Source organism: Lytechinus pictus, chromosome 12 (genome assembly GCF_037042905.1).
Source record: "Lytechinus pictus isolate F3 Inbred chromosome 12, Lp3.0, whole genome shotgun sequence".
NCBI lineage: Eukaryota > Metazoa > Echinodermata > Echinoidea > Temnopleuroida > Toxopneustidae > Lytechinus > Lytechinus pictus.
In genome coordinates, this window is record NC_087256.1 from 3,623,181 (window position 1) to 3,645,981 (window position 22,801).

General features: G+C 37.4%; 1 protein-coding gene across 1 annotated transcript; it reads right to left on the reverse strand.

Annotated features, from left to right (window-relative positions):
• Positions 1-5,350: 5,350 nt before the first annotated feature.
• LOC129273379 (G protein-coupled receptor kinase 5-like) lies at positions 5,351-22,582 on the reverse strand. The gene is made up of 8 exons (XM_054910406.2): positions 20,605-22,582; positions 19,588-19,677; positions 18,805-18,893; positions 17,773-17,892; positions 16,578-16,715; positions 15,682-15,819; positions 10,034-10,165; positions 5,351-9,765 (listed from the first exon to the last, which is right to left on the reverse strand). The coding sequence occupies exons 1-8, from the start codon at positions 20,807-20,809 to the stop codon at positions 9,745-9,747; spliced, it is 933 nt and encodes a 310-aa protein (XP_054766381.2). The 5' UTR covers positions 20,810-22,582; the 3' UTR covers positions 5,351-9,744.
• Between the last annotated feature and the right edge of the window lie 219 nt (positions 22,583-22,801).

Genomic DNA, 22,801 nt, shown 5'->3' on the forward strand with positions numbered 1-22,801 from the left:
TTTATGAACTCAGTGTATGAATTATTTCAATGAGTGAAACATATAAAGTATGTGGACATATTATAGAGATAGTTTGACAAGGGGGTACAGGAATTCCCTACCAACTTGAATTAACATCGGAGGGCCCCATTGTATACAAGTAACTACCATGGTAACGCTGATCACCAATCAATCAAAATCAAGGATTCCAGTCAAGTTACCTTTGGATGGCAAAGTACTTTTATGCAACAGGGCCTGTTCAAGGGCCTTATGAATGCATGATTATGGAGGGAGCTTTCTTTATCATTTGTATCGCAATACAATTTGTAGGGGAAATTGTTTTCATGAAGCTTAACTTGTAAAATATACCCCCCCCCCCCTCCCAGTAAAGAAATGTATATTAAGTGAAGGATGGAGGGAGGAGAGAGAGAGGGAAAGAGAATGGGGAAAGAGTAAGAGAGATAGGATAGAAATTGAGAGTTGAACGAGGGAGAGAGCAAGATGGGGAGAGAGAGAGAGATAGGATAGAAATTGAGAGTTGAATGAGGGAGAGAGCAAGATGGGGAGAGAGAGAGAGATAGGATAGAAATTGAGAGTTGAACAAGGGAGAGAGCAAGATGGGGAGAGAGAGAGAGATAGGATAGAAATTGAGAGTTGAATGAGGGAGAGAGCAAGATGGGGAGAGAGAGAGAGATAGGATAGAAATTGAGAGTTGAATGAGGGAGAGAGATAGGATAGAAATTGAGAGTTGAACGAGGGAGAGAGCAAGATGGGGAGAGGGAGAGAGATAGGATAGAAATTGAGAGTTGAATGAGGGAGAGAGCAAGATGGGGAGAGAGAGAGAGATAGGATAGAAATTGAGAGTTGAACGAGGGAGAGAGCAAGATGGGGAGAGGGAGAGAGATAGGATAGAAATTGAGAGTTGAACGAGGGAGAGAGCAAGATGGGGAGAGAGAGAGAGATAGGATAGAAATTGAGAGTTGAATGAGGGAGAGAGCAAGATGGGGAGAGAGAGAGAGATAGGATAGAAATTGAGAGTTGAACGAGGGAGAGAGCAAGATGGGGAGAGGGAGAGAGATAGGATAGAAATTGAGAGTTGAACGAGGGAGAGAGCAAGATGGGGAGAGAGAGAGAGATAGGATAGAAATTGAGAGTTGAATGAGGGAGAGAGCAAGATGGGGAGAGAGAGAGAGATAGGATAGAAATTGAGAGTTGAATGAGGGAGAGCAAGATGGGGAGAGAGAGAGAGATAAGATAGAAATTGAGAGTTGAACGAGGGAGAGAGCAAGATGGGGAGAGGGAGAGAGATAGGATAGAAATTGAGAGTTGAATGAGGGAGAGAGCAAGATGGGGAGAGAGAGAGAGATAGGATAGAAATTGAGAGTTGAACGAGGGAGAGAGCAAGATGGGGAGAGGGAGAGAGATAGGATAGAAATTGAGAGTTGAACGAGGGAGAGAGCAAGATGGGGAGAGAGAGAGAGATAGGATAGAAATTGAGAGTTGAATGAGGGAGAGAGCAAGATGGGGAGAGAGAGAGAGATAGGATAGAAATTGAGAGTTGAATGAGGGAGAGCAAGATGGGGAGAGAGAGAGAGATAAGATAGAAATTGAGAGTTGAACGAGGGAGAGAGCAAGATGGGGAGAGAGAGAGAGATAGGATAGAAATTGAGAGTTGAATGAGGGAGAGAGCAAGATGGGGAGAGAGAGAGAGATAGGATAGAAATTGAGAGTTGAACAAGGGAGAGAGCAAGATGGGGAGAGAGAGAGAGATAGGATAGAAATTGAGAGTTGAATGAGGGAGAGAGCAAGATGGGGAGAGAGAGATGATGAAGAAGATGGAGTGTAGTCTGCACGCATAGACTCACATTTGACACTTTAACCAATTATATCATGTCTAGAGTGAAGACTAGATGCCAAACTCTGAGAGCCAGCCACAGTACATAGTGAAACTAGTCTCACTACTTCAGACTCTGCATCAAACACTATTAAAATTGCGAACACCCAAGGATCTGTGCCTGCAGGCTATACAGTGTATATAAAAGTGAATATCATTCAATGTAAAAGTCGAAGGAAAAAAAATTGAACTAAAGGTAGAAATTTCAGGTAAATAGTAAATAACATCTTATACAAACTTGAAGTCAATTATTGCAAGAGGTGGGATTTGAACCCATAACCCACAATAAAAGAGACACAAATCACAACCCTTACACTACAATTTTTCCACACATATCCACAATGACACACATTCCCGATAAAGGATGACTATTAACACAACATGTATGTAAAGATGCACAGTTGATTTTATTATTTTCTTCTTTTTTTTCTTCCTCTTTCAAGGCTTATGTAACATAGTTCCTCTCCTTTTTTCTTCTTCTGTATCCACATAAACTTGAACAGGTAGATTCAGATGTATCTCATATACAACATATTCTCCCTATGTTTCACAGATAATTACAATATGTATAGGCTAAACCAATCCACATTTAATGAGTCCATGGATCAATTCCATGTCCCGTCATTTCATCTTCTAAAAGTGCCCGACTATTAACTGAAAAAGGCCCATGTCACCCAATCAGGTATATATATATTTATTTATATATATACACACACTTCGCATTTTCATTTTGTTATCATTTCTTTATTCTATATATCATAATATAGTACCATCTTTATATTTATTACAAAAGCATTTAAATAATAACAAAGAACATCACTAGGTACATATATCACATGTGTTTTTTCTCTTTTTTTTGCAGTCAGTTACATACTACCTGAAATTTCAAATTTCATCCGAATAAAAAGATATTATATTTTGAGAAACAATGAAATAATCATGCCAGGATATTTCAATCTAGTGCAATAGCAGTTACAATCACAATGCAGCTACATTTTTCAGTTTGAGTGGTGGAAATGTTTTGCAGATAAGCTGTATGTGACAGAACAATCATTCATTCGGTCAAAATTAAGTATTGATTGGATTTTTAAAAAATCTAGAAAACCAACCTCACAAACCTTGCATACATGTTGTTTATTATTTTTCAATTTTTATCTGTGAGATCTTAGGATTCTTCAGAGAATTAAGTTTGATTCCCTAGAGTAGGTTATCAAACTACCAACTCGAACGGTAGGAAATAGTATTTCAAAACTTACCAATAGCCTCTAGAATTTTTCTGATTTCTGATTGTTCAAAGCAGGGCAATTGAATGCAATATATATTTTTTCTTGTTTCCTTTCTTTTTTTTCATCTTATTTTCAATTTGTATGTAAATGGCACATATAATTTATGTCACATTCAGGTATTTGGGGGGAAAAGTAGACAACATTTATGGGTAATGGTAATAAAAAAGATATCGAGAGATGAGAATTTTTGTACGGAAGGCTGAACAAATTTAAGTGTAAATCAAACATTTTGTGCTTATTTGTTTTGATCTGCCATTGAGAGCTAGTGAAGGTGTCCAACAGTGATCTACAACTTCAACTATTCCAAACAAATTTGGGGGGGGGGTGGTGAGGAGGGGGGGGGGGGTAGTTAAACTTCTATACTTGCTTAGACAAAAATAAAATGATCAATCACTCAATATTGCCTCTTGTCAATGATGTGTTGGTGATTGTAATATTTGACAATGAATTCTATAACCATGAGTGCCATTTTATAAAGCAAACCTGTTCATGGGTATACGGTTGTAAATCAGAGGATGCTGAAACATGAATAGAGATACGAAATTCAATATCCCAATTTGTTCAAACATCAGGGTTTTGCTTCTTTGTATCTCATTTTACACAAGGACATGTTCCAATCATTGATAAAGTCATGCATAACATCATGGCCAGCTTTATAACCCTCTGCTCTCTTTTATTCCACATAGGGATATACCCCCTGGGTTCAAAAGTCGATTTTCAAATGAGTGCAGTCAATCATACTGCTTTTAACAGTGGCAATAAGTGTGATTTTTGTAAATTAATCAACTGATCCATAATACAACTGGGCTTGATTACCAATCCATATTTGTCTATTTATCCAATACACCTTAGGTGTATATTTGATACCATTGGCTGCCTACGACAGTATAACTTATTTTGCGTGGTAGATCCCCATCTCCTTATTTTACTTGAAAAAGTGCCTAACACTCACTTTATCAAAAGTCCTTCAGTGCTGTACAATATAAAGTCTGACAAATTATCTTGGTTTTATAGGAAAATCTGTTAAAATGCTCTGCATTTCAAGGAATAAATTCCTGCCAATAGTAGAAACTCATTATTGATACCTGACTGAGTAGAATACATTGCCAATGTTATGATCTTACATCATTTGTGAGGTACCAAGAGTATTAATTCCTATCCAAAGGACATTAGTGCATAGGCGTAATTGTTCTAGATCCTGGATTTGACATTCTTCCTCTACCATTGCACCTCTGAAAACAAAAGGCAAATCTAGTACGGGTGCAATACAAATCATATATCACTGGTAATGCTCTTGATTAAAAAAAAAAAAGATATCAGAGCAATGTAGCAGTAATACATTACCATCATGACTGTACTGAAAATGTCAACAATTGGATACTCTTATTTCAATGATTTTGTTTGTCTCTACAATACACACATACTACTCCGAGCAATGATATTCAAAAGAACAATTTTCTTTCTTTGTATAAAATGTGATCCAGTCGTAAATTTCAATTCTAATTCTACATATCTCTTACATTATTATATTACACATATTTTACAAAGGGAAACCAAAAAGACCGAGTTGTTTAGCTATACAAATACACCTAAAACTTTGGCTGTAAATTCCTTGATCAACTTAACAAAATTCAAGATTTTTAACTATTATTTCTTAAAAAAGAATGCAAAAAAAAATCAAGGAAAAAATAAATATTGCTTTGACAAAATTGAAATTGCAAGACTTTTAGCTACATGTGGTACGCTAGCATGAGATTTTATTACATGGGATATCTTAGAATTTCCCTTACATAATTGCAAGTTTACATTTAAGCATATATCAAAGCAGTCCAGAAATTACATTGTACATTTATAGTTGATCGTAGTATGGACAGAAAAAACATTAAATATTTCAATACAGCACCCATGGTAGAAGAAAAATCACATTCAATCTTATAGTACATTATCTAGGATATAATAAAAACCAAAAGATAATTATGTTACATCACAAAAGATTCTTCAATTTTCCATTCAAAATTTGCACAACTAGAAAATCAGTACCACTTAACTATTTGGTAGGAGAGCTGGCATGAAAAACCAGCAACTCTTACGATTATTTCAATTTTTAATCAAATAATAAATGTGAGAATCTGTGGGAATCTCAGAAATTTCAATCACTCAATTTAATTGTATGACTGTTGTTTTTGTCACCTGTAACTGGCGAGGGTTATGGAAAAGGAAGGAGCTGAATTAGCATAAGGAGGAGATGGAGGTAACAAATAGAGAGAGGGGATAAGAGATAGGGAAGCAGGAAATAGAGGGAGAGAAAAAGAAAGGAAAAAAAGAAAATTAAAAGAAAAAAGAGAGAAAGAGAAAGAAAGAGGGAGAAAGCCTAGTAAGAGATCAAGACAGAAAGACATAGATAGATGGAGAGAGAGGGGAAGGGAGAGGGAGAGAGAGAAAGACAGAAAAACGTAAGAATGATGAGTGAGGGAAATAAGGAGAGGGAGGACAATAAAGTATGTTACTACGATAAAGGCTTGATCAAATTGGATGCAAAACTTTGTGACAATACACATGGTATAATTTGTTTGCACAAGTTGAAGGCATCTCCCTATCTCCTTACAGCAAAATGTTATGGATCAATACAAAAATATTTATTAAAATTCAGGCATTTCAATCAGTTGGATATTTGCACCATAATTTGACACTAAAATTCAGGTGAGTATGGGTGGTGCAAAGGAATTATGGGAGGGGGCACCGGAGCAATGGAGACACAAGGTGAAATCTATTCATATTTTAAATGAGAAATAGAATTATCACCACCATACAATTTCTTTTCCATATTTTTTTTTTCATTTTTCCTTCATTCTTTCAAAGTTATCTTTAGAAACATGAAAACTGCCTATCAGCCCTTACATTACCACCCCTGGTTTAACAAGTCTTTATCAATGTAGTTACAGAAAGCTAAACTTCAAAGCAAATCGTAAGAAATGAAGGTACCAAGTTCATGAAGTGAGAGACTAGAAAAAGATCACTTACAAAGAAACCCTCTTAATATTGAAAGATAGAAAATGAAATATTCCCTTTCAGAAAACTATTCTCATGACAAGGGAAAGATACATTTTTTATTTGGATATTGGGTTCTACACAATCAAAAGGCATTAACTGCAACAAATACAAAGCAAACCGTGTTCATTCAAATATGTTCGACAGAGATTTTCAAAAAGTACATTTTGCAAATCATGATATAGTCTGGATTCTCCCTTTTTTTAAAAGAGAGAATATACGGATTAGCCCTTCCAGACGATAGAACCATTAAAGACACTCTCTTAAAAACAACAAAATAACACAACAAAAAAATAACTGTGCTTATCTATAATTTTACTTGCAAACATTACATACATGTACATCACAGCCCAATCACCCGGTTATTGTCAATCATAAAACAGTACCCAATAATCGATTGCACATCATCTTATTCTTTTTTTTTCTTTTAAAATTTTAAATGCATAGCCTCAATCAACAAAACAGCTTACTAGGTGGTTCATATTTCCAGTTATCATTGTACAAGCCCGTAACCTCTTAATCTATCTGTCACACAAAGCTAAAAAGAAAGTGATTTTACAACTAGGAGTAAACCGACTATTAAGTCAAGACATTACTTTACCACATAGCACTTCTGTCAAAGGTCTAACGCTATTTTTGTATTCTGGCAACTTTGAATCAAGAATCTTTAGAAATTATATCATCTTACAGCACCACTAAACATTCATTATCTTAAAGATATCACACTTTGGTCAGTCTTTGAGACTGAATCCTATGGTGTCTTCCATACTTTGCAATTACAAAGGGAACATTGGCAAAGAATATGGTGTCTGTGCAGCATTAAAAAATGTGAATTTTACTACATAATTGGCAGAATACCAAGAGAGATTGGGTTTCTTGTAGAGTAGATCTGAAGATTTATTTTGTTTCTCTCTTACCTAATAAAAGCAAATATTGTCAAACAACTGTTTCAAGTATCAAAAAGAATGATGGCATAGTCAGTATTCCAATCAATGATTTCATTTATAGAAAAGGAAATTCATGCCCTCTAACATAGAAGATACAATTAATCTTATGATTGATATAATTCTTCGTCTATGTCAATTCATGTAACAAAGAGCTAAAATTGATTATAAGATTGATTGTATTTCATTTTTGTAACACAGGGCACTTAAAAATGTCAATATATAAAGTCAGACATAACCTTGGGACTGGTTACACAGGTGCAATGAATCATAAATGATGAAGACAGACTCATGGAATCAATGCATGGGAATTAAATTTTAACTCTCAAATTAACGAAACCCTCACAAAGTCTCAGCAATCATAAGCAAAGAATCACTTCCCTGTACTTGTAATGACTTTAGGGTGTCTCTTAATGCATATAGACCTTAAAAAGTGAATATTTTTTTCTCCAAAATTTGTGTTCTATCCATGCACTGACCTAGTGAAACATTGCACCTTTCTTGACAAGTGCCCTCCATAGTCTGACACTTGCGATCAATCAACGTTGCCATTCTTATTCTCAGCAGTCCAAAGACATAACGAACTAGGAACCTTGAATAAAAGAACTAGATTTTACAAGCCGAGCTCCCATCAAATAAAACTCATTATCAAAGGTTTCCATGGGTGTTATTATCAATAGCAATGCTTCCATCAATATTGAGTATTAGGCAATAGGACTCGGGCTTGAATAGTCTACACATCACTGGGAAAGGAATTTACAGTAAACAGATAATGTATTGACATGCTGGGTTCAATAAGTCTACATTTAAAAACAAAAAATGGTATCAATACATGAGGAATCTTAGGCAAGAGAAAGAATTGTTTCTACTCACCGGGAGTGAATACTTTGGTCCACTGTAACTCACAAGACACACTCAAAACACAATCCTATTCAAATATAGGTTTACCAACAATTCCATTCATAAGATTTGCAAGACCTTGTCTAAATTCAATTTATAGATGTATGCCATAAGAGTTGGGTCACTTAACCCATTTAATATGTTAAAAAATACAGGTATAGTTTTCAAAGAAAACATTTGTTTTAAATCAAAGGGTGAGATAATTCAAGGGTTGTGATTGAGAAAACCTAGAGCTTCCAGAAATTACTTCATCAAAGAAAATGATCTTTCAAAGTTCAATAACGTAGGTTTTATTATGTGTGATTTATCAATCTATTTCAAAATCTATGATATTTCACTTTTTTTTTAGCAAAGTACTTATCTACAGACAGACAGACAAGACCAATATGCAACATACTTGCAGCAATAGTAATAGGTGGAGCAATTTAAGAGAAAACCAAAGGACATGTAAACCACCATATTCCTTCATTCAAAAAAAGATTTGGCTACCATTAAAAGCATACACTGAGCAGATATACTAGAAGAAGGTATGATATACTGGTCTTTGTATTTACAGAGCCTCAGAAAAAAAACATAATTGAAGGAATCTATATTGAAACGCGAGGTAAGAGTTCACGTCAAATCCCTGACAGTAGTCATCTACAAAACAAAAAAGTTCTCAGCAAGGCTGTTCCCACTGACGCTCTTTGGTGGTGTACTTTAAGCACTTTGATGCACAGCCCCTTTCTCCTGAGACAATGCGCGAAGAGCTGGAATCCTTCATTTCACCGCATGTTTTCCATGTGCTACACGAGGATTTATCATCGTGGGATTGGATTTTGGTTCTATATACTCAACAACTTTTTCACTGTGAGCATTCAATATCAAGAAATCTTTTAGGATTCTCCTAGGAAGCCACTCATTTTTACATGATGAGCTCACTTATTTGACTATTTGAGTGATCTGGTTCACATATGAAATAGGCATGTTTTGTATTTTGAATCAGGCTTGTACATTTCTTGTACCCTTCACAGTTTTGCATTTCAGAACACAGATAGATTTGTATTTTTACAAAAATGCTCCTACACCAATTTTTCGTTTGAATACCAGAGTCAATTGATCAATATTATGAACATCTTATGTTCATTGTTTCTTTCTATTGACGATTTTACTCTAATACACACTAAAGTAGGAAAAGACCCCAAGGGATTTATTTGTCATGTGTGAACAAAGCTGTAGAGCTAGAAACTTCTTTTTTGTGAAATATACCATACATTTTTGCTTGCTAACGTGTCTTTGACTTCAATGCATCATTGTGCTTGGCATGTGAAATTATCTGCTGTGTCAGCCATCCAATGACTATTTCAAAACTTACAATCAAGTGTAATCAAGCGATGTGTAGTCGTGATTTGCACTAACAAAGATTTCTTTTCAGAAAAGCGAAGCAAACAGCATCGTAGAGGACATCTCAGAAGAATGCAATTTTAGCGAAGTCAGGAAACACATAGAGCGCTGTACATCCTACAAAGTCAAGTTCACAAGACGTTCAAGAGCAGTGGCAGTGTTGACAGCCCTGTGTTGTGTTCATAAGGTAATGTTAAAAAGCAGCATGGTCCCGCTTACTTCAATCCAGTTGAGTCGAGAGCTGAGCCGGCCAGTTGTTTAGAAATATGAGAACGCCCTCGCTTGCTCAGGAGGGTTGTTTGGCAAGGTGTCATTGTCGGTCATCGCTGCTCTGTGAGGAAGAGAGGAAGAAAAGAATTTTGGTGAAATCATATCATTAAAAAAGAATAGAAAATCAGATCGAACTTACTTTTTTTCTTTTCTTTTGCATGAATCTTAACAATTCTTTAGACAACTTGTTTTTATTACGATCAACACTCTACCTATCCTATGCATTTTTTGCACCCTGTTATGTAATATTTGACTGGTTGTAGACCATGTACATATTTTTCACTCTAATGATACAACAATAAGAAGCTGAAATGTTTGAGAATACAAACCTTAATCCTAAATATCCTCTTGAAGAAGCCTTGTTTAGGTGGTGGTGGTGGTAGATCAGGCATCAAGTCAGCTGTAGGGGTGCCATTAGGCCCAAACACATTGAGCTCTGTAAATACACTAGTTTCTATCATCTGTAATGAAATAGAAAATGGTATACTTTGGTATATAGGTAAGGGTATACTTCTCAGGGAACCTCAAGGAAAGACACATCCATGGCTTTGCTACATGCACAATGTCACAGTGGCTACCCAATCAACCATTTTTTTATTGTCTTCTAAAAAAAATAGAGGAATGTTAGGGAAAGGTTGATGAGATGGATACTTTGCAACAAAACATGGCCACAGCTCTTGCCAAAGTTCCTTTATATGGTGCATTAATACATCTATTTAAAGGTCATTCTTATCTCAAGTATAGCTAATAAAGTTATCCATGTCTTGTGGATTAAAATAAAAAGATATTTGAACAAATAACTTGTAATTAGATCATCCTTTGGAATATTTGTCAGGACAAAGTGGAATCAAGTGATACCTGATTTACATATGAGGAGTGTAGACTGTCAAAGTCTATGTGATAGATTAGAGGAACAGAGGTTTATGTCCTATGAGGAGTGTCGACTGTCAAAGACTATGTGACAGATTAGAAGAACAGAGGTTTATGTTCAATGAGGAGTGTCGACTGTCAAAGGCTATGAAACAGATTAGAAGAACAGAGGTTTATGTCCAATGAGGGGTGTCGACTGTCAAAGTCTATGAAACAGATTAAAAGAACAGAGGTTTATGTCCAATGAGGAGTGTCGACTGTCAAAGGCTATGTGACAGATAAGAAGGACAGAGGTTTATGTCCTATGAGGAGTGTAGACTGTCAAAGGCCATATGACAGATTAGAAGAACAGAGGTTTATGTCCTATGAGGAGTGTAGACTGTCAAAGGCTATGAAACAGATTAGAAGAACAGAGGTTTATGTCCAATGAGGGGTGTCGACTGTCAAAGTCTATGAAACAGATTAAAAGAACAGAGGTTTATGTCCAATGAGGAGTGTCGACTGTCAAAGGCTATGTGACAGATAAGAAGGACAGAGGTTTATGTCCTATGAGGAGTGTAGACTGTCAAAGGCTATATGACAGATTAGAAGAACAGAGGTTTATGTCCTATGAGGGGTGTTGACTGTCAAAGGCTATGTGACAGATTAGAAGGACAGAGGTTTATGTCCAATGAGGAGTGTAGACTGTCAAAGGCTATGTGACAGATTAGAAGAACAGAGGTTTATGTCCTATGAGGAGTGTAGACTGTCAAGGTCTATGTGACAGATTAGAAGGACAGAGGTTTATGTCCAATGAGGGGTGTCGACTGTCAAAGGCTATGTGACAGATTAGAAGGACAGAGGTTTATGTCCAATGAGGAGTGTCGACTGTCAGAGGCTATGTAACAGATTAGAAGAACAGTGGTTTATGTCCTATGAGGAGTGTCGACTGTCAAAGGCTATGAAACAGATTAGAAGAACAGAGGTTTATGTCCAATGAGGGGTGTCGACTGTCAAAGTCTATGAAACAGATTAAAAGAACAGAGGTTTATGTCCAATGAGGGGTGTCGACTGTCAAAGTCTATATGACAGATTAGAAGAACAGAGGTTTATGTCCTATGAGGAGTGTTGACTGTCAAAGGCTATGTGACAGATTAGAAGAACAGAGGTTTATGTCCTATGAGGAGTGTAGACTGTCAAAGGCTTTGTGACAGATTAGAAGAACAGAGGTTTATGTCCTATGAGGAGTGTCGACTGTCAGAGGCTATGTAACAGATTAGAAGAACAGAGGTTCATGTCCTATGAGGAGTGTCGACTGTCAAAGGCTTTGTGACAGATTAGAAGAACAGAGGTTTATGTCCTATGAGGAGTGTCGACTGTCAAAGGCTATGTGACAGATTAGAAGAACAGAGGTTTATGTCCTATGAGGAGTGTCGACTGTCAGAGGCTATGTGACAGATTAGAAGAACAGAGGTTTATGTCCTATGAGGAGTGTTGACTGTCAAAGGCTATGTGACAGATTAGAAGAACAGAGGTTTATGTCCTATGAGGAGTGTAGACTGTCAAAGACTATGTGACAGATTAGAAGAACAGAGGTTTATGTCCTATGAGGGGTGTCGACTGTAAAAGGCTATGTAACAGATTAGAAGAACAGAGGTTTATGTCCTATGAGGAGTGTCGACTGTAAAAGGCTATGTGACAGATTAGAAGAACAGAGGTTTATGTCCTATGAGGAGTGTAGACTGTCAAAGACTATGTGACAGATTAGAAGAACAGAGGTTTATGTCCTATGAGGGGTGTAGACTGTCAGAGGCTATGTGACAGATTAGAAGAACAGAGGTTTATGTCCAATGAGGGGTGTCGACTGTTAAAGGCTATGTGACAGATTAGAAGAACAGAGGTTTATGTCCTATGAGGAATGTAGACTGTCAGAGGCTATGTGACAGATTAGAAGAACAGAGGTTTATGTCCAATGAGGGGTGTCGACTGTAAAAGGCTATGTAACAGATTAGAAGAACAGAGGTTTATGTCCTATGAGGAGTGTCGACTGTAAAAGGCTATGTGACAGATTAGAAGAACAGAGGTTTATGTCCTATGAGGAGTGTAGACTGTCAAAGTCTATGAAACAGATTAGAAGAACAGAGGTTTATGTCCAATGAGGGGTGTTGACTGTCAAAGTCTATATGACAGATTAGAAGAACAGAGGTTTATGTCCTATGAGGAGTGTTGACTGTCAGAGGCTATGTGACAGATTAGAAGAACAGAGGTTTATGTCCAATGAGGGGTGTTGACTGTCAAAGGCTATGTGACAGATTAGAAGAACAGAGGTTTATGTCCTATGAGGAGTGTCGACTGTCAAAGGCTTTGTGACAGATTAGAAGAACAGAGGTTTATGTCCTATGAGGAGTGTCGACTGTCAAAGGCTATGTGACAGATTAGAAGGACAGAGGTTTATGTCCTATGAGGAGTGTAGACTGTCAAAGGCTATGTAACAGATTAGAAGAACAGAGGTTTATGTCCTATGAGGAGTGTAGACTGTCAAAGGCTTTGTGACAGATTAGAAGAACAGAGGTTTATGTCCTATGAGGAGTGTAGACTGTCAAAGGCTTTGTGACAGATTAGAAGAACAGAGGTTTATGTCCTATGAGGAGTATAGACTGTCAAAGGCTATGTAACAGATTAGAAGAACAGAGGTTTATGTCCTATGAGGAGTGTTGACTGTCAGAGGCTATGTGACAGATTAGAAGAACAGAGGTTTATGTCCAATGAGGGGTGTTGACTGTCAAAGGCTATGTGACAGATTAGAAGAACAGAGGTTTATGTCCTATGAGGAGTGTCGACTGTCAAAGGCTTTGTGACAGATTAGAAGAACAGAGGTTTATGTCCTATGAGGAGTGTCGACTGTCAAAGGCTATGTGACAGATTAGAAGGACAGAGGTTTATGTCCTATGAGGAGTGTAGACTGTCAAAGGCTATGTAACAGATTAGAAGAACAGAGGTTTATGTCCTATGAGGAGTGTAGACTGTCAAAGGCTTTGTGACAGATTAGAAGAACAGAGGTTTATGTCCTATGAGGAGTGTAGACTGTCAAAGGCTTTGTGACAGATTAGAAGAACAGAGGTTTATGTCCTATGAGGAGTGTAGACTGTCAAAGGCTATGTAACAGATTAGAAGAACAGAGGTTTATGTCCTATGAGGAGTGTAGACTGTCAAAGGCTTTGTGACAGATTAGAAGAACAGAGGTTTATGTCCTATGAGGAGTGTCGACTGTCAAAGGCTATGTGACAGATTAGAAGAACAGAGGTTTATGTCCTATGAGGGGTGTCGACTGTTAAAGGCTATGTAACAGATTAGAAGAACAGTGGTTTATGTCCTATGAGGAGTGTCGACTGTCAAAGACTATGTGACAGATAAGAAGAACAGAGGTTTATGTCCTATGAGGAGTGTAGACTGTCAAGGTCTATGTGACAGATTAGAAGGACAGAGGTTTATGTCCAATGAGGGGTGTCGACTGTCAAAGGCTATGTGACAGATTAGAAGGACAGAGGTTTATGTCCAATGAGGAGTGTCGACTGTCAGAGGCTATGTAACAGATTAGAAGAACAGAGGTTTATGTCCTATGAGGAGTGTAGACTGTCAAAGTCTATGTGACAGATTGGAAGAACAGTGGTTTATGTCCTATGAGGAGTGTAGACTGTCAAAGTCTATGTGACAGATTAGAAGAACAGAGGTTTATGTCCTATGAGGAGTGTAGACTGTCAAAGTCTATGTGACAGATTGGAAGAACAGAGGTTTATGTCCAATGAGGAGTGTCGACTGTCAAAGACTATGTGACAGATAAGAAGAACAGAGGTTTATGTCCTATGAGGAGTGTCGACTGTCAAAGGCTATGTAACAGATTAGAAGAACAGTGGTTTATGTCCTATGAGGAGTGTCGACTGTCAAAGACTATGTAACAGATTAGAAGAACAGAGGTTTATGTCCTATGAGGAGTGTCGACTGTCAGAGGCTATGTGACAGATTAGAAGAACAGAGGTTTATGTCCTATGAGGGGTGTCAACTGTCAAAGGCTTTGTGACAGATTAGAAGAACAGAGGTTTATGTCCTATGAGGAGTGTCGACTGTCAGAGGCTATGTGACAGATTAGAAGAACAGAGGTTCATGTCCTATGAGGAGTGTCGACTGTAAAAGGCTATGTAACAGATTAGAAGAACAGAGGTTTATGTCCTATGAGGAGTGTTGACTGTCAAAGGATATGTGACAGATTAGAAGGACAGAGGTTTATGTCCTATGAGGAGTGTAGACTGTCAAAGGCTATGTAACAGATTAGAAGAACAGAGGTTTATGTCCTATGAGGAGTGTAGACTGTCAAAGACTATGTGACAGATTAGAAGAACAGAGGTTTATGTCCTATGAGGGGTGTCGACTGTCAGAGGCTATGTGACAGATTAGTAGAACAGAGGTTTATGTCCTATGAGGAGTGTCGACTGTCAAAGGCTTTGTGACAGATTAGAAGAACAGAGGTTTATGTCCTATGAGGAGTGTAGACTGTCAGAGGCTATGTGACAGATTAGAAGAACAGAGGTTTATGTCCAATGAGGAGTGTTGACTGTCAAAGACTATGTGACAGATTAGAAGAACAGAGGTTTATGTCCTATGAGGAGTGTAGACTGTCAAAGGCTATGTGACAGATTAGAAGAACAGAGGTTTATGTCCTATGAGGAGTGTAGACTGTCAGAGGCTATGTGACAGATTAGAAGAACAGAGGTTTATGTCCAATGAGGAGTGTTGACTGTCAAAGGCTATGTGACAGATTAGAAGAACAGAGGTTTATGTCCTATGAGGAGTGTAGACTGTCAAAGGCTTTGTGACAGATTAGAAGAACAGAGGTTTATGTCCTATGAGGAGTGTAGACTGTCAGAGGCTATGTGACAGATTAGAAGAACAGAGGTTTATGTCCAATGAGGGGTGTCGACTGTCAGAGGCTATGAAACAGATTAGAAGAACAGAGGTTTATGTCCTAGCATCAGCAAGGCTGGCATTAGTGGGAGCCAGCAGATATCAGAAAAAGTCATATGCTGATGCTCATTCATTTTACACAAAGACAATGGCAGTGCAGTAAACATACCTCCTTTTGCCATGGAATGGCTACACTACCCGAGTTGAATTTGGTGTAGAATCTGTCATCATTTTGGTCCAAGTTTACTCCTTTGACTGTTGAGAACTGTTCTATGTCCAGCACATCTTTTGCGTATACAGCTCTCTTCTACAAAGATTAACAATATTTGAATATTGGTAAGACAGGAATCGTTACAACAGGACCAGCATTTAATTCCTCTTTCTTGCATAAAATACAACTGACTATTTCTGTAACATGACCACTAGAGATAAGCAAATTAAATAAAGAACACTATTCATTAGATACTGTGTACTTAAGAATCTATGAAGCATACAGGTTCCAATAATAAATTTTCAGTCATATACATCCTTGCACATTTGTTGCATTTTAGTTTTACTCATCATTCAAGGATGGTAAGAATATTCTTCTTGAGTTTGTATAAGCCCTATTCAGGACATGTGTCCAGGAAAGATACAAAGTGTACCACAAAGCATCTATATGAAATCAAAATTGTATCAAATGTACTATTGATTGGAAAGATGTGTTACATGGCCCAGAACTTATATTTATCTATAAGGACTGATTGATTGCACATCGACTAGTGGACTGCTAATCATGTACACTATAATAGTCTGCTTTGTGTTCACAGCATACAAAGTCGGTGGAGTGAAAAAAAAGATAGGACACTGAGCATGCCCAAACTAGACTGTTGCCTGACATATCACCTGTTCTTAACCAAAAAACTACACCTTATGCCAGGAGAGCAGGCAGGCTCTGTCCTTAAACAAGTGCTGATTATCACAGAGCTTCACTCCACTGTCTTTATTTGCCGCATACACAAAGCAGACTCGTATGACATACATAGTAGTCCACAAATGAACATGAGAATCACAAAGAGAACTTACATCTGGTTCAAAGGGCGGAGCTAGTATTCCAGCTTCAAGCCTGCTGAAGCTAATTGAGTTGAAGAAAGGATGATCCTTGACAGTCTGTGCTGATCCGTTCTCAAAGCCCATTCTTAATGATGGGTCTTTCTGTAACAACTGTAGAAAAGATACGACAGAGGTGGCAAACAGTGATCAGTTGATGACTTTCTTGAAAGTTGAGAAATGTCATATGTTTAAAGGCGACCGCACACCTTGCGATTGGTCTGCGACTCAATTTTGAAATAAAACGTAGTAGACTTTGATGCTTATATTGAGACTTGGAATATCTTACTGTGTAATGTTCGAAATCATCGTACGAATACCTATATTCAAATCTGTGACTATGCTATCATCCTTATAACAAAAGCAAATTTAATATCTGGTCGTAATGACGTCATAGCAGTTGTACGATTGGCTACGATTTGAAACTAATTTGGCCTTTGCTCCAAAATAAAGGCTTGCAATCTTTCAAAATGGTTATATTAGTATTCTTTCAATTAATTTTAACCTCAAATAAAATGGTATGTTCCATTCACGTTTTCAGAAAATGAGCAAAATGCGATTTGTTCAAAAATCGGATCGCGAACAGTCGTAAGGTGTGCAGTGCCTTAATATGAATGGTCAAAAATTTTAAGGAGAGCCTTTGTGACCTGTACCTTTTATTTTCCACTTCTATTACCTTTCTAGCACTGTATACAGAAATCACTAGTCCCTAGACAACTGATTCAGTGCTACAAGACAATGACTTGTGATGACGATCACAGACTTTGACAGATCTATGGATCTTACACTACTGGAATATTAATTTCAAACAGAATATAGGTAACTGCATATCAGTAGAAGCAAGAAAGCAATACTTAAATATGTATTTACCACAGAATGCCAAATCATCTACACCTTGGCTATCATCTTCAAAGGACCTGTTTTGTAAAGCTTTATGATTACAGTAACAAATACCACTATGATAACTACCATGGCAGCCTTTATTTTGATTGGCTGCTGAGCCCTGTTTCCATGGTACTTGCCATTGTGGTAAAATTACCATAACCGCAAGTCCTTTATGAAAAGGCCCCAAGGTAATAGTTTTAAAATCATTTTTGACCTGCATTCACTTGAATTTGATCAATAAATAGACACTAAGTTGAGGAAAGGCATTCTCCAGAAAGTTGCTCACCTTTTTACAAATATCCTGTGCATCTGTGCTGAACTTCTGACTGTATTTTTCATCATCTTCTTTCACTCTTCTATCAACCTCCTCTCTCTTCACCTTCTCCTTCCTTGCTCGGAATGGAGCCTGAAACAAAGATATGAAATACATGATTATCATGACAACATCATCATAATTGACAAGAAAATGGTAATCTAATAATATTACAGTTGAAGCAATGTTACAGCTTATAAAGACTAAGTAGAGCACTTCTTCTGGGCCCTGTCTTACAAAGAGTTACAACTGATCAGATCATTCTCAACTGTATGGAAATCCATCCATACCATAATTTTTTCTACAGGAAATTTGCACAATCTCCTTAGTAAACAAAGAGAATCACACTGAATTTTTAAGAGAATGATGAATGTATGCATATACATCTATTCTGGCAAATATATTAAACAAACATATATTTTTAGATGTTGATGTTGCTGTCCGTCCATAGTTGTGGTTGATTGGATCAATCACAACTCTTTGTAAGACGGGGCCCTGATATCTACTCTTGACGGGATAGCATAGGGATTTTTTTTTCCTTTTGATTTAATTAAAGTTTACATAATGAAAACATCAGGAGCCTGTTTCATAAAGCATTGAAATCAATTGCAACTTGGTATTCATCCAATCAAAAGCACCTATTCAAGACCCACGTTTGATTTTCTAACTTGTGTTTAAACTCAGTGCTACAGTGCATTAATGTCACATTATAAACATAGTGTGTACATGTGAAAGTTGACAATGGGACGTAACTCACTCCTTGGCCATTTTGAGATTCTCGTAACAAAATCAAAGACACCTGCAATTGTTAAAGCCACAAAGCCTTAATATCATGCTGCAATTAAGAAAAATAACTCACTGTATCTCAATTAAATAAGTACTTAATGAATATACTCTACTGTGATGTGATGTTACAGAACACTTAGCCTTGCTGCTTTATACAAACATGATATGAAGGATAGAATGATAGAAGAAAAACAGATGAAAGAAAGAATGATTTCTTACTCTTCCTTCAATCATCTCATAGATCAGACATCCTAGTCCCCAGTAGTCAGGACTGAATGTATACCTCTCATTCCTCACCACCTCCGGAGCTAAATCATTTACAGATAAAAATGGAGACAAAATTACAATAAAAACAGGAAAAATGAATCCTAGAAGATTACACTTCGATAAATGCACAGATATAATAACAGCACTATATCACTGAAAATTTTCACAAAAGTTAGCCTCATAGATAGATAGATACAAGGAAATGGAAGTTCTTAACTAATTCCAAGAGATCTCAAATTGGCTACATATTCATATTTGGCTATAATACTGTGATATCAACAAGCTCAAATTCAATGTTTTGTTTGTCTCCTGTCAATGTGAATTAGAACTATGAATGACAGATCACAACCTGTATATCTAATACATGCACAAAGAATTCACCATACAATTGCACTGGATAGTCTGGATTGGACCCGGTAGTCAATATTGTTTTGCTTATTTGATGATTAGGATTATTACCCTTGAGGTAGAACTATAGGTGTATATATATATATATGATTCCCCCTCCCCCTTTATGTTAATTAAGGAGGGGCTTCTTTTTTTCAAGTTGGGCAATTACTGTCCTTTGTTTCGTATTGTGTGATTATTTTTGTATTTTCTCTAGCGCTTTGTAACTTTTAAAAAAGCGCTCAATAAGAAGTAAATATTATCATGTTATTTTGAATATCATAAATAACTATACACTTAGTTTCTCACAATAAAAAAGATAATAATTCATGTTACGATGATACTTACCCATGTAGCCAACTGTCCCCACTCTACCCCTAATGGTATCATTCTCTGGTATCTCCACTGCCAGACCCAAATCAGAGATACGTACATGACCTGAAGGGTGGGTGAGAAAAGGATACAACTAATAATTACTATTGCTTTATATATCTACAGCGAATAGGAATGAGTGCAATGGTCCGAGATTTTAGCATAAGGTGAAAAAAAGATGAACTGTTCAACTTGGCTATGCCTCATTGAATAGAGTGTCTCTTTTTTTCACCTAATTTGAATCCTTATTTTCCTAGAGACGTCACCTTGTTCCTGACCATGCAATTGTACATTATGGACGGTACTTTTCGGACAGTACGTGTGCATCGGTACATGTTTGACATTCAGCGTCCCATTTGCTCGCGTAGTACAATGTACATGGGTTGATATAGGATTACTGTTTAATATGTATATTGTACAGCTGATTGTATCATTCATGTTACAAAATCTAATAAAAGAAAGCAATGAATTGTATCAGTTTTTTCTTTTTCAAGATGATATAATCTGATGACAATCAAATGAAGCAAGAAGGGAGGAGAGGTATATATCCTGACGCGTTCAACATCAATATAATGCTGGTTTTGGTTTGAATCTACAATACTGGAGGAGGAAAAACAAAGCTATTCATGTTTATAAAGGGTGGTGTGTGGTTTCAGAATTTCTCATGGTTTAAAATCACATTAAAAAAAAGAAAAATGGCTATGTAATAATTTTGGTGAAGAATGAACATGTACACTTTATTGCTTCCATGTCTTCTTCAGTCGCCCCCTTCTCCTCTGACTATGCACCTAGAACTCAGAACATCATCAGCATATTATTCAAATTATCACAAATATGATCTCTTTACTATTCACTCTATTACGGATGAAAATAAAATCTGTCAACAGATACAATACTACCATAATAATTATATAGCTGAGGTTTGTATTACCATGTCTGATCTAGACCTTGTTGTTATGCAACTGAGGTAAAGATTCTTTCGATAAGACTTACCATCATCATCGAGAAGGATGTTCTCAGGTTTCATGTCCCTGTAGACGATCCTTAATCGATGAAGGTCCTCAAGACCACAGAGGATCTCAGCCGCGTAGAACCTACCCCTCTCCTCCTCAAACCCAGGACTGCCCATGTTGTGTATGTGGAACTTAAGATCACCTCCGTTCATAATCGTCAGGACCAAACACAGGGCTTCTTTCATCTCGAAGGCATAGGCAAGACTAACCTGAAGTCGATAAAATACAAATGAAGAATGTTTTTTGTGATATCAAACAGGAGAAAGTAGGAACTCAGAGGAAATCTAGTGCCTCTACTTCACAGCTTACAATTCTTAACCTTCATATATGAAATTTCAGATAATTTCCAAATGTGAGCGTCTTCTTTCATCTAAAAGGGACAGGCAAGAATTTTCATTCGAGCCTCCTCTTCCTTAAAGCTCAAAGACTTCTCAATGTAGAGCATGAGATCATAATTGTCAGAACCCCACACAGGGCTTCTTTTATTTCAAAAGTATTCACAAGACCAACCTCCACAATTCCACAAGGTGAATGTACAGAGGATCTGTGACTATAATGTCAAAAGAGAAAAGGAATGTTTAGAAAGCCTAGCTCTTTATTCAAACCTGAAGGCCTTTCTACATAATAAATATATAGCATGTCATATCCTGCAACAATCTCCTAAAAATTGTTAGTATTTCAGTAAAAATGAGGTATGTGGTCATTTCTAAGGGGGCATCTCGATGAACTTGGTTTACCGGTAAATTCAATAAAAGTCAGCACAAACATGATGAACTTTTTAAAAAACCATTTAAATTGAAAATTGATGCTAAAGCGCACATACATGCACGTTCATTAATCAATAAGTGGTTAGCTGTTATATGCCAAAATCTTCATGATTTTTAAATGTTGTGAAGGGATGTTACCTCATGTAAAGACTTCCAAGACGTTCAATATCAATTATATTGCAAATTGACACCACCTCCATTAATGAGGTTTATGAGAAAATACAATTATTCTTTCATCCCAAAGGAATAGACATGATTGTGTCTTATTTCATATACTTTATCCTATTCAGTGATTGGACAATATAGCATCACATGACCAAACATAAGGTTGCTGTCATGTCATCAAAAGAAAACAATAGGGCCGTCTGCACCATCCCGAAGTTTCAAATTAGCGCGCTATTTCTGATCCGGCAAATTATCCCGATCTGAAAAATCTCGAGATAGTTGGCGGTGCAGACGCAATTATCGCGCTAGTTCGTAGGATTAATCTCGAGATTGCAATCCCAAGTCAACTCGGGTTTATTTGCAAAATAGCGCGCTATTTTACGAATTATCCCGCTAATTCGTCGGTGCAGACGCACTCGAGATTGGACTCGGGGTAATTTATTCATGACGTCAGTCCATAATGCAATTCGCGTTCCACTTCCGCCTTGGTCAAAACATAAACACGTGCGAAAGTCAACTTTATACATGCGAATAGCGTTCATAAGCAACGATGGTGTCCCCACCAGTGAATGGATTTTGGGAGAGACCCCGGGAGAGACCAGACCGAAGGGGGAGGCGCTCATCGCATCGACGATGGTCATATTCAATAACAACACTGACAGCAGTGTTGTCTTATTCCTTCGCAAAATGTGAGCAAATAGCATTTCTTTCCTCCTTCTCCCTCTCTCTCTCTCTCTCTGTCGTTGCCTCCTACTCCGCCATCATATTTCACGAAGAATACATCACTTCTTCACTCGCTGAGCTGAAAGGATTGTTGCATAACACCGGTTGAATTCGGCGAAAGTACTAGTGAAAGGAGTTCATTGCTTGCATATCGCGGGAAGTTATTCAAAAGCGCGGGCCGTTGAAACTCCAAGATCCGAAAGTGCGCATGCCCGGAATATCGGGCTTGTTGCCTCGCTCGAGCAGATATAGCTCCTCGTGGGATGGTGCAGACGGGGTTTCTTGAATCTCGAGATTAATCGCGAAGAGGGCTGATCGGGCTAAAATCTCGAGATTGAGCAAACTCGGGATGGTGCAGCACCGCCTAATGTGCTATACTGCAATGAAATGTGACAGTGTACTACATGTATCTACGTATCACACAGGAGACATCATGAGGTGGGACGGCTATCTATCGCAACAAGCATGGTCATTGCGTATATCCAGTTAAAAAGCAGTGTTAGCAAAAAATACAGCAAATTT